This window comes from Pygocentrus nattereri, chromosome 24 (assembly GCF_015220715.1).
Source record: "Pygocentrus nattereri isolate fPygNat1 chromosome 24, fPygNat1.pri, whole genome shotgun sequence".
Classification (NCBI taxonomy): Eukaryota; Metazoa; Chordata; class Actinopteri; order Characiformes; family Serrasalmidae; genus Pygocentrus; species Pygocentrus nattereri.
Window position 1 is genome coordinate 22,626,703 of NC_051234.1, and position 12,889 is coordinate 22,639,591.

A 12,889-nucleotide genomic window follows, 5' to 3' on the forward strand; every position below is an offset into this window, starting at 1 on the left:
CCATTTGATTCTAATTCTAAGATGAATGTATTTAAATAATTTCACAAACACAAACGTGTAGAAATAACATTGATTTTTTTTTTTTTTTTTTTAAAGGTAACACTTATAAATGCGTTATTTACAATAAGGAACAGTCTTATGCCAAAGTCTGAACTTCCCTGGGCAAATGATGTTTGGTTGATTTTCTAAGTGAAAATAAATGAACACACATTTTACTGAAAACACACTTAAATCTGCATTTGTCTCCTAATTTTGGTGCAGAATTTCTTTTGATTTGAGTTTAATATTTTGGAAAACCAACATAAAATACTGGCGACTAATTCTTCAGTGATATGAAACAGAAGTCAGTTATTCACCAGCTTCTTGCTAGAATTTTCCGGTTCCACCTTAAATAGAACAGCAGTTACATTCTGGCACTTCAGGCACCAGAACTGCTGGACTGTTTAAGTTGGAACGGGAAATTTAGCTAAGCTAGCTAGCTACCGAGGCATTGGCATACTGTTAGCGTTTTATGCTTGTTATGAAGAAAAGGGCCTTAATACATTGAAACAACATTAAACTAAGACAATACAAAGGCCAATGTAATTTGTAATGGAGAAAATAATTACATTTGAGGGTTTTTTGGATGTTTGCATAGCGGGTTTTTCTTATTTCCTTGTAACAGTCTGTTTGGAGTGAGTCTCTGAAAAACCGCCATATAGCCCTAACACTTCGCCCTACCCCTCTATCTCAACAAAAATAGGGACACTTTACCCCTAGACGTCAACACGCTAATCGGAGGGCTAAGGGTTAAGGGGTAGGGGCAAGTGGGATTGAGCCTATGTGTAACTTATTTATACTGGGGAAAAAAAGTTCAATAAAATGTATTTCGACCATGCGTGCCCAAACTTTTGCACACGACCGTAATCTACAAGAGAATATAAAACGCCGCTTGGAGCTTAAACAGAGGCTACAGCTTGGCATGTGATTTAGCACTATAATATACTAATGATCACACTGCAGGCCAAGAACACTGACTAGTGATACAGCAGTTTCAATAGCAAACAAGATCACAACAGCTTCTGACAACTGTAGATCTTTTTTCTTTTTTTGTTTGTTTTAAATTCACCGGAAGTTATATGATCACACATTAAAGAGCTGCACAGAATTTGCTTTTAGAGTTTATTCCATAAAGACGTACAAAATATATTCATTTCCTCTCCAGTCAGAACTTCCAGGATGTTGTTTTTTTGCTTTAGATACAAATCTATTGTAGTCAAGCAGACATCATTACGCTAACATCAAACTTACAAAACCTGCATTTAAAGAAAACGAATTAACAGTATGAATTAAAGCTACTGTGACCACTGTGTCTGCAGCCTGCTCAGCTCTGCTGAAACTGACTGTGTTCCATAAAAGCTATAAACAAGTATTTTAAAAATATGAACTATTATTAAAACTATTACTTTAAATATATTAACTGTTACCCCAACAATGAATTCATCATCCTCATCCTCCACACCACTTTGGATGTCTTAGTACATTTGGTCCTTTTCTACTGTTCAGTAATATAATACACAATAAGGCACAGCGTCTACAGCTTTAAGAAATAAATGCATCATGGAAACGTCGCAGTGTCTCATAATTTTGTGCTCTTCGCTGTTTCTTCAGTTGATGTTTGCTGATGGAGTCCATTTTCAACACTTCCTTTCTTTGATGTCCTACAAATCAGAAATGCATACATATATTAGCAATGGAAATTTGCTGGCAAATTAATGTTTATATTGTCAAAAACATTTTTATACATTATGCAAACACTTCATGATGAATGGACCAATGGAATGACAACAGAAACAAACAAAACGTGCATTTGCTTTCTCCTGAAAAGACACCATTTCAGAGACATGATGTTCAAACTCACTTGTTGTGATCCATCAGAGCGTCAGTATGATCCAGAAGCTCGGTGTTCAGAGTCTCTGGCAGCATGAAACAAAGCCCCCCGCCCAAAAATGGCAGAGAGCCGTAGATGATCATGGGAATGGCGTAGTGATAGACGTCCAGCAGACCGATAAGAGGAGCCAGAATACCAGCCACACGTGCACACATGGAGTTCAGCCCAACCCCATTCTGTCTGCAACACACAGGCCAACAGGTTAAAGGGGAATTCCATTCACTTCACGAGATGTCTGCATAATTAAGCCATTGAGATGTTAGCACAGAGAATACAATACAATACATCCAGCATGATCAAACAGCATGATCAAACAAACATCAAACAAAGACCAGCGCAGACCAGGGCAAACACAGGGCTTATATCAGAGGCAAGACGAGGGACAGGTGGAAAACAGGTGGTAACGATCAGGGGTGGAGTCAGACAACAAGGGGGCTGGACAAAACAAATGCACATGGATGATCAAAAGTAAACAAAAAGCACATGGAGGAGTGGAAGGAGCCAATTGTGACAGTGCCCAAAATTACAACCCACGGTACAAAATGTTTTTCCATATCTTTTGTGCAGTAGCACATTTCCACCAGAGAGGTCTCCAAACCCCCAAATCTTACATCTTGCAGCTTTAATGAATTACTAATGAGTGTGGTTTCATGCACTCAATAATCCAATCATAATTGGATTTTTGCAGTTATCTGATTATTCAAATGGTAATGTGAACATCGTACTCTGATTTCTAATATCAGAGTACTGTCTAGAAATCTGATTAAGAGGATTTTAGCTCAGTAATCAGATTTCTCAGTGTATGTGTGAAAATAGATCGCAGTACAAGAAATAACCAAGCAGCATTCCCTGACAGTACCCGCAAGATGGCAACATGCTGAAACCAACTACAAGCTTGATGAAATTAAGGGTTTAAATATTCTTCGTACTCTAGATAATGCGTGTTCAAATTTTCAGGTAAAGTGGCGCAATGATTAAAAAACCGCGGTATGAAGTCTGAGTTTACATTACATTTACATCACATCATCTTCTGTGAGTTTATTGGCTGGTTTCGAAGCAGAAATCCGATTACTGCCTGACTCATATAGACCCGGAGTTTCCCGTTATCTGTTTATTCAAGTGCATGTGAAAGTATTGATTGGATTACTAACAAAATCTGATTTTCTACAGCTATTGGATTTTTAAGTGCATATAAATACACTCAGTGATTAAATACACACAGGAATTAAAGAATTCATAGTATATTACATTACAATGTAAACAGACTCACCTCACAACAGTGGGATAAAGTTCAGCGGTGTACACATATGCTATGGAAAATGAAGCAGCAAGTGAGAACTTTCCTATCACCGCTATTACAGTCACCACCACAGGGTATTCTGGAAAAACAGGCAAAGACAGTAATAATGTGACCTTCTTTTTTTCACAATGTTAGACATATCTAATTCATATTCTCTATCTAAGTCTGTCCTGTTGCATTATAGCCATCAATCTTCTACATGACACATACAAACACACTGCAGGTTTCGTTACAACAAGCTTGACTGTCTTTTTGCTTCATTCTTTGTCTCTGACACAATGTTCTAACATAGAATAACAGAGTACAGGGCCAGTGCACAGACATGTCGGTGGAGCTCAAGTGGTAAAAAGCGCAACATGAACATAAAATAAACTTAATTTAATTTACAGCATATTGAAACCACTTTTACCAAGAGAGATGGAGTGATCATGTTTCAGAGGACACTAAGCTTATAGGCAGCAAACAATATTCTAAAGTTACTGCCTGAGCAGGGATTTGAACCCCAACCTCCAACATACAGAATGTAATGTTACACACTATCCTGCCTACTTGCTGTTAGCCTTGTTTTACAGTTCCACGGAGCTAAAGTTATTAGTGTCACTTACCACTGCTTTTTTGCTTTGTTGTCCTTAAATATCCACTCTGCACAAAAGTATCCATTTCTTTAACAGATTAATGGGGCTTTTCTACAATTAATGTTTATTTTTACAGTTTTTTTTTAGTCTCTAGTCTTTAAATTCACACTTCTCCTGTATACCGTCTATTTAATGTTATTGCTACATTGGAGTCTGAGAGTAATGCAATTTCAATACACTGTATGTCCTGTACACATTGTAGTACTGACAATAAAGCTGAGTTGACTTGACTTATTGGTGGGATTTCCAGCGCTATGGTGACGCATACAAGTCGGGGTTGCTGAGGTTAAATCTGCATAAGCAATAGTACTTCACCAGAAAGGGGGAGCTCAAGAGCAATGAAGCTTTTGGAACCACAGCCAAACCGCTCTATTTGCTTGGTGATATTGAGCCTTGCTGAAATGGATCTCGATGAACAGCCGCACAAACAATATTATTATGCATGCTGACCAAAAGGGCACTTGCTCAGTCTCATTACAAAGGCCACTGGCTCAAGGCCTTCTCCTTGGTCTATCTGTGCATGTGCCTGGCTACAGCTCCATGTTAAACCGAGCACTGTACACACCTGATGGGACGGCGAGAATCACAAGGCAGGCCGTTCCCCCGAGGAGCAGTGCTGCGCTCTGACTTTTCTTCCTGCCAAAGCGCTCAATTAGCGGATAGCAGCCGAGGCGGGCAGGGAGCTCTGCAATGCCAAAGATGAGCTGAGTGAGGTAGATATCCAGGCCAAAGTTCCCCACATTCAGACTGACTCCATAGTAAACCAGGCTGGTCACAAACCTGCCAAAAAGGTAAACTATTAACCAACATGTTGCAATGCTAGCATGCATTTCATCTGTCTGACAACATTTTACAAATTTGTTCTGTTGTGCAAACTATCCTCCTACAACGACCTGAAAAGTATCAAGAATGGGTGCCAAAAATGTCCAGTAACTTCAGGTTTGTGTGCTTGACAGTGCAGGACCAGCACAGCTTGAACTCACCATATATAGCTCATGATGAGCGCCCTCTTCCTCAGGTTTCCCACCCTGAACAGGTCCAGCATGCTGCCCGTTCGGGCTTTGCTCTCGGCCTCCAGCTGATGGACCATCCATTCAGATTACACACTCCAATCACACACCATTAATAATTGTTATGGACAGAGACAACATTTAATTAATTACTCTTTTTAAATTCACCTTGTCCAGTAAAGAGTCTGGAACTTTCCGGCCGTTGACCTGGGCTGCCTTCAGGATAATTCTTCTGGCCTCTTCCTGTCTGCCCTGAGTTAGGAGCCATCGGGCTGACTCTGGTAGGATCCTGCAACACATTGAAAAGTCATATAGCTCTGCTTCTGTCCCTGTGGATTTCATTATGCACTGATGATGTTTTCTAAAACAGAGAAAACATAAAACTATCAGTGCACAAGTGATATGGATCTATTTACATTTACATTTACAACATTTAGCAGACGCTCTTATCCAGAGCGACTTACAAGAAGTGCTTTGTCTGTCTAAAGAAAGTATCTTTGCTAGTTACCAATAGGTTAGAGAAGAGACAGTCCTGAGCTCAGATACTGCTAGAAACAAAAGGCACTGTAGGTACCCCGAAAAAGAGTTGAACACAGAACTCTGAGCCATACAATGTAATACTGTACAATACAATAAACTACAATACACAGTGCAATACAATAAAATATAATATTTACTATATATAACAAGTTCTCCATCATGGAGAAGAACCATGTCTTGTCATGGTTCTATATATATAACTACTGTGTTTGCTAAAGAGCCTTGGAAGAACCCTTTTAAAGAATGTAAAAGAACCACTTTTAGACCCCTAAAGAACCTTGTAAAGGACAGTTCTTTAAAGAATGTTTGATAATGAAATGTGTGCACGTAAAGAAACTTTGTAAAGTTCAAAGAACTGCCACATAATGTAAAAGTTCTACTAAGTTCAGATTTTTTTCCCTAAAACCATGCATCTAAGCCAAGAACCATGTAGGAATCTCTATTTATATTTATTTTAAGCATACAATGAATTTCCCAGTAATTACACCATAAAACTGAGATTTTCCATAGATTCTTTAGGAAAAGCAATGGACATACAGAGAATGTTTTTTTTATGGTTTCTGTTTCTGCTTATTTGTTCCACTTCATTGTATCAGATCTATTAAAAATTTTAGATTACAGAAAGAGTAAACACAGAATCATTTTTTAATGACCATTTCATTTAGTGAAGGGAAAAAAAAAAGTGATCCAACCCCAAACGGCCCGGTGTGAAAAAGTAATTGCCCCCATGTTACTCAGTCAATCTATTAATCCAATTTGGTTGACAACTAGGATGAATTAAACTAGACACACTTGATTACAGGCAGCCCTGCTGAATCTAAACATCACCTAAATAGAACCTTTCTGGCAATGTGACATATGCTTAAAGAACATTGCTCAAAAAGCAGTACACTATGGTGCAATCAAAAGGAATCCCAGAAGAGCTGAGAAAGTTATTAAAATATGTCGCTCTATAAAGTATTACAAAGCCACTTCTAAGGCTCTGCAACCCCTGTGAACCACATAGAGTCAAAAAAAGTGGTCAATCTTCTCAGAAGTGGTTGGCATACCAAAATTCATCCAAAAGCACAGCAACAACTTGTCCAGGAAGTCACAAAAGAGCCCAGATGAACCCAAAGGAACTGCAGGTCCTGCTTGCCTCAGGACAGCCTTCATGATGCCACCATTAGAAAGAGAGTGGGCAAAATGGCATCCATGGGAGAGTTGCAAGGCAAAAAAACACTGCTTAACAAGAGGAACTTCTCACATTGCCAAAAAGCTTGACCCCCCCAACCTTTTAGAATAACATTCTATGCACGGGTGACTCATGAGTGGTTAGAACGATGAGGTAGCAACCAGAAGGTTATGCTGTTCAAATCCCAGTAATGACTGACTACTCTTGACCGTGCCACTGGGCAAGACACCTAACCCTTTACTGCCCGAGGCTTCACTGCTCTGCTGGTGATACTGTGCTGCTCCAAGAACGGGCATAGTTAGTTGGAAAAATGATCGCTATCTCTTTTAAACAGATCATCCATCCATCCATCCATTTTCTAAGCCGCTTCTCCGTCAGGGTCGCGGGGGGGAGCTGGAGCAGATCAATAAAACACAAATGAATGTGGTGTAATAAATATTATAAAAAGCACCTCACCAGAAGTACACAGCCATGATCAGGACCGGAGCAGATAGAACTATCTGTAGGGTCCTCCAGTTGCGGATGCCATAGGCCACACCAGAGAGCACCATCAGCCCCATTGCGTAGCAGCAATGTGAGAGGATGGTGAAGAGCGCCCGCTTGGATGTCCCACACCATTCAGTGCCTACAGATAATTAGTCATGAATTATCACAGTGCAGTGCAAAATAACCAGAAGTGATATATTAATATAAATTCATAATGTGAAGGCCACAGATCTATAAGTAGCTCTAGCTTGAGGCTACTGTGTCTGATCTGCATGTAAAATAAGTCACAATGGAACAACATTTAAAAATGTAATCTCAAGGCTGGTATTAAATTCATCAGCACCTAAAACATAAGTGTTGATGGCGATGCCAGATATGGATGTGCCGACCACAAAACGGAGGGCGATGTAGACGTAGAAATTTGGGGAGAAGGCGGTGCCCACACCAAACAGGAACTGCAGGGCCAGCGAGAGTAGAGTAACAAAACGTCGGCCGTACCTGCAGGAGAAAAAACACAGATAAATGTCTACAGATACGTATTCAGTGTTGATGTCATTGCTGTGACTGTTCGTAAAAGAAATAGCTTGGCAAAAAATGTAAATTGAATGACTTACTCCAAATCTAGATCAGCCAATTAATTTTACTTATTTATTTAGAACTGGAACTCTAGTTCTCTACTCTAGAGGAACTCTAGAGGTTAACATTGCTAACAAACACTGGGAGACATTAGTCACCTTGTGGATGATAAGGTAGTTCCAGTTTTAGCTTGAATGTGTAAGTTATGTCTGTGCCATTTTAATAAATATTTTTTAAAGAAGTTTACAAAGTTTATCGACATGATTTTGGCATGTATTTGTGGAAACAGTTTGGGTGACTACTGACTACCGGTGTTTGTTTGCACCATTAGCATGGCAGCTCTGGTTATAAACTAAAGAAGGAAAATTTAGACACCAAACATGTCTTGGCTGACCAACTGCATTTGAGATAATTGGAAAATCTAAATTAGATTTTTTTGCCAAATTATTCCTTTAGAGGAACAGCAAATTGTTCACCTGTAATGTGCTGGCTGGCGAGGCACACAAGGAGGCAGAAAGCATATGCATGTTGCATACATTAGAGTTTTGAAAGAAAAAGAAGGAAAATAACAGAGTAACCAAAAGAACAGGGACAAAAGCTGAATACAAGCTGGTAAATGAAACACACAGAACTTAACACAGTTAACAAGGGGGCAGAGCTAGGATAAACAGGAGACAAGACCAGGACAGAGCCTGACCAGGCTCATTCCATTATACCAAACATAGTAGATCAGACATCTTTGCTTTCTTTGCTTTGCACTGGAGCTATGAGGCTAATTTAACTAAGTATCAAGTAAAATGGACCACAGTATGGCTTGAATTAGGCAATGTTAGTGGACATAAGCCTCCATTACTTGTTAGCTACATTAGACTTGTAGCTCCAGTGCAAAACTAAAGAAGCAAACTTCAGGTGCCAAACACGCATTGGCAGATTGGCTACAGTTGGGGTGAGGGGTGAAAACTGTGTCATGGTTCCAGCACAAAGACTAAATTTGTTTAGTGACTATACATACCTGTCTGCCATTGGCCCAAACACCAGCGCTCCAATGAGAAGTCCAGCCATGTAGATGGACTGAGAGGCCTCATTCAGACTCTTACTGTCACAAATGAGGTTAAACTGTGAGAGAAAAATGGGAGACCAGGCTTTGAAAGGACAGAAGAAGACAGAAATGATGAGAGCAGGTTTTAAATAATAATTGGATTGAGGTGAAGGAGAACAGGACTATTCAAGACTGGTAGCTTAAGATATCTGTTTACTACCTTATTTTAAACTATAAAACATGAACTGCTATCGAGCCATTCTTGTAAAGCAGCCTCAAACCATGTTCACTAATGTTTACCTGTACAACATCAAACAATTTTGATACAGTTTCGTAGTTCTACAGTATGGGTGCCCAATCCTGCAGAGTTTAACAACAACGGTAATAATGTTTTATTATATAGCAATTTTCATGCCGTTGGCAGCTCAAAGTGCTTAACAGACAGGTGATAAAGTTAAACAGTGATACAAGAAATTAATGTAGAAACATAATAAAATGACAGAAGAAATTAAAAGCTAAACACCACAAGACATAGAGTTGAGATTAAATGCTATGTTAAGAGATACATTTTTTAGCTGCTTCTTAAAAGTGAGCACTGAGCTTGACTGTCTAATAAGATGTGGTAGGAGCAAAATAACTGAACGAGTCTCTCCTGTATTTTACAGAGGGCTGCAGAAGGTCAGTATCTGCAGATCTAACATCATGTGCTGGAACATAAACACACAGAAGAGGCGCTTTAAGGTCAATTAGTGGCTTAAGAACTAGTTGCAATACTTTAAATCTGTCCTGAACGATGCAGATCAGAACGATAAAACTGTGATACGATCTCTCTGTTTAGTTTTTGTTAGCTTCAACCTTAATCTAACACACCTGATCCAGGTAAGGAGGGCCTTCAGGGTTATCTGAATATTGGAGTCAAGTGTGCTGGATCTGAACTTTTAAGGCAGCAGATCTCCAGGACCAGGACTTAGCGCCCCTGCTAAACAGTATATGCTGCAGTAAATTTGATCTTTCCCATTTAAAATGTTTTTGACACTCAAGACCTTTGTGTCCACATATCTGTGTCTCATTACTAAAGGTTATCCTTTTGCTTTTTTTTTTGTTTCATGTTTTTCAAGTAAACTCCAAAACATAATCCAAAATATATAAACAATACATATCAATATATGAACAGTGCTCTCTATCGTGTATTGTTAAATATATGCATTACACTTATATGTCTGTATATGTTGATATATGGCTGAAATACATTATCCATATTTGAAAATGGCCAATTTTGAATAAGCTGGCGTGTGTGTCACATATATGTGTGTCTGTATGTGACGAATGTAAGTTGGATATAAAGGAAATCAATATATGCTAATATATTTGAAATCCATATATTGCCAAGTATCAGATTTCTGTATGGGTATTAACTTGCATTGCTGCTGTTCAGCATACCGCATCCAAAACCCAACATATGCTGGTTTTACTGCTGACTGTTATACCAGCATCCAACACCCAACATATGCTGGTTTTACTGCTGACCATTATACCAGCATCCAAAACCCAACATATGCTGGTTTTACTGCTGACCATTATACCAGCATTCAAAACCCAACATTTGCTGGTTTTACTGCTGACCGTTATACCAGCATCCAAAGCCCAACATATGCTGGTTTTACTGCTGACCGTTACACCAGCATCCAAAACCCAATATTTGCTGGTTTTGTCACTGACCAGTATACCAGCATCTACAATGCATCATATGCTAGTTCTGCTGGTGACCATTATACCAGCACACAAAATCCAACATAAGCTGGTTTTGCTGCTGACTAGTATACCAGCATCTATAATGCATCATATGCCAGTTCTACTGGTGATTAGTATAACAACTTCCAGTGCTGCTGACCAGCGTACCAACATCCAAAACCCAACATTAGCTTCAAAATGACACTGTTTGGCCTACAAATGCATTAAGCCCACCTCTGTTATCAAAGTGCTACTGCCTTCAGGAGCTTCATAAACAGAGCCATGTGTGCACTTTGTGGTTTCATTTAGTCCAAAAGCTTCAATGTCTTCCAGTCCGAGGTCGACAGGAGTGAACATGCTGCAGCTGTCATACTGGCCATCCTGCTGTTTGGGGATGGTCAGGTTGAGCTGCTGCTGGAGGGTCAGGTTTGGCCCTTGTTTGCGAATCCAGTCTGTGTTGCAGTGGTGTCTGAAGGTCAGGCCGGTGAAGACCTGGCTGAACATGTGGAAAGCAGTGAAGAAGTTGGGGATGCATATGGCCACCAGCAGGCGCTTCTGAAAAGTCCCAAACTCTCCAACCTCGGAGAGGATCTGAGCGAAGCTGATCATCTTGACAGAGAGGCTCTCCTGAGTCTGCGCTCAGCGCATCCCAAGCCTTGGGTCACATGAGGAGGTGAATTAATATTTAAACCTAATGTTTATCACATGCACTGTTATCTATTACACTGTACAAGAGAGAGTCATACTAAAGGTGAAAGCTCAGCTGATTTGATAAGTGTAGAAAAAGAACTGCTTACTGACGATCCCATTTTACAGCAGCTGCTGAACTAAGAGGTTTTTAGACCATGAAGCGGAATGAGAAGGAGCTACAGCTGTGAGGGACGTGCACATGTGGATAAAACTTTGAAACTTGCCATATATATATAAAAAAAAACAACCCAAACATTATACATATATATACACACACATACACAACCCCAATTCCAGTGAAGTTGGGACGTTGTGTAAAACAAAAAGGGGGGGATAAGGGCCTGAAGAAGGCGCCCTGCTCGGCATCCCAGTCCAGGTATCTCATGATCACAGGGTGGTTTGGCGATAACACAGCAAAACTGCCATGAAGACAACCTTGATCGGGCCCAGGCAGATTCAACAGTCAGCAGTCCAGGAAAGTGGAGGAGGATAAGAGAGCGTCTCGCAGCAGTGTTCCTCTGGGGGAGATGTGATGTACCAGCCAAGGCCAAGGCCCACGCTGATACGGGGAGCTGAAAGCAGATAAGAAGATTTTGTAGGCTTCGAGCGAGTAGCCGTATTTTTACAGTAGCTCACCAAGTCCATTGTGGTCACTCCAACGATCCATTTTCCTTTGCAAAGCCGTCAACTTCTCCACAATGTTATCCAGGGTACGACTTACAGTCAAAGTCTGAGTGTTGACAGCTCTGCCCACCACTTCAATCATGTCGGGCAGCTTCAAGGGGCCATGGACAGCTGCCCCTATTCCACGAATCTTTCGATACACCAGGGCAATGCCTAATCCAATCAGCAAAACACCTGTGATCATGGTTCCGAATAGGTAGACGTCCTCAATATCCTCCACGGAGAGAGCCGCCAGACACACGACACGCCACCTCTCCCATGCGTCCATCGTGTAGCCAGCTGCAAACGTTCCGGCAGGACAGGCTGGTTCCCCCGAATACACTACAAAGACAAGATATTTAATGTTCAAACGGATAAACTTTATTGTTTTTTACAAATATTCACTCATTTTGAATTTGATGCCTGCACCACATTCCAAAGAAGTTGGGACAGGGGCATGTTTACCACTGTGTTAAATCACCTTTCCTTTTAACAACACTCAATAAGTGTTTGGGAACTGAGGACACTAATTGTTGAAGCTTTGTAGGTGGAATTCTTTCCCATTCTTGCTTGATGTACAACTTCAGTTGCTCAACAGTCCGGGGTCTCTGTTGTCGTATTTTATGCTTCATAATGTGCCACACATTTTCAATGGGAGACAGGTCTGGACTGCAGGCAGGCCAGTCTAGTACCCGCACTCTTTTACTACGAAGCCATGCTGTTGTAACACGTGCAGAATGTGGCTTGGCATTGTCTTGCTGAAATAAGCAGGGACGTCCATGATTTCTAAAAACAATATGAAATGTGGACTCGTCAGACCACAGGACACTTTTCCACTTTGCGTCAGTCCATCTCAGATGAGCTCGGGCCCAGAGAAGCCGGCAGCGTTTCTTGGTGTTGATATGTGGCTTTCGCTTTGCATGGCAGAGTTTTAACTTGCACTTGTAGATGAAGTGACGAACTGTGTTCACTGACAGTGGTTTTCTGAAGTGTTCCTGAGCCCATGTGAGAATATCCGTTACAGAATGATGTCAGTTTTTAATGCAGTGCCGTCTGAGGGATCGAAGGTCACAGGCATTCAATGTTGGTTTTCTGCCTTGCCGATTACTGGCAGA

At 40.6% G+C, this 12,889-nt stretch overlaps 1 protein-coding gene across 1 annotated transcript; it reads right to left on the reverse strand.

Annotated features, from left to right (window-relative positions):
* Nucleotides 1-1,147: 1,147 nt before the first annotated feature.
* On the reverse strand, nt 1,148-11,072 carry slc22a13b (solute carrier family 22 member 13b). Its single transcript, XM_017717743.2, has 10 exons — nt 10,656-11,072; nt 8,664-8,767; nt 7,419-7,573; nt 7,046-7,214; nt 5,044-5,164; nt 4,849-4,943; nt 4,431-4,645; nt 3,201-3,309; nt 1,901-2,110; nt 1,148-1,700 (listed from the first exon to the last, which is right to left on the reverse strand). The coding sequence occupies exons 1-10, from the start codon at nt 11,028-11,030 to the stop codon at nt 1,619-1,621; spliced, it is 1,635 nt and encodes a 544-aa protein (XP_017573232.2). The 5' UTR covers nt 11,031-11,072; the 3' UTR covers nt 1,148-1,618.
* Between the last annotated feature and the right edge of the window lie 1,817 nt (nt 11,073-12,889).

Coding starts and splice junctions, on each gene's coding strand:
- slc22a13b (XM_017717743.2), bottom strand. CDS start 11,030: ATGATCAGCTTCGCTCAGATCCTCTCCGAGGTTGGAGAGTTTGGGACT. Junction 7,215..7,418: donor CATCAACACTTATGTTTTAG/GTGCTGATGAAT, acceptor AATTATCTGTAG/GCACTGAATGGTGTGGGACA. Junction 1,701..1,900: donor GCTCTGATGGATCACAACAA/GTGAGTTTGAAC, acceptor TCTGATTTGTAG/GACATCAAAGAAAGGAAGTG.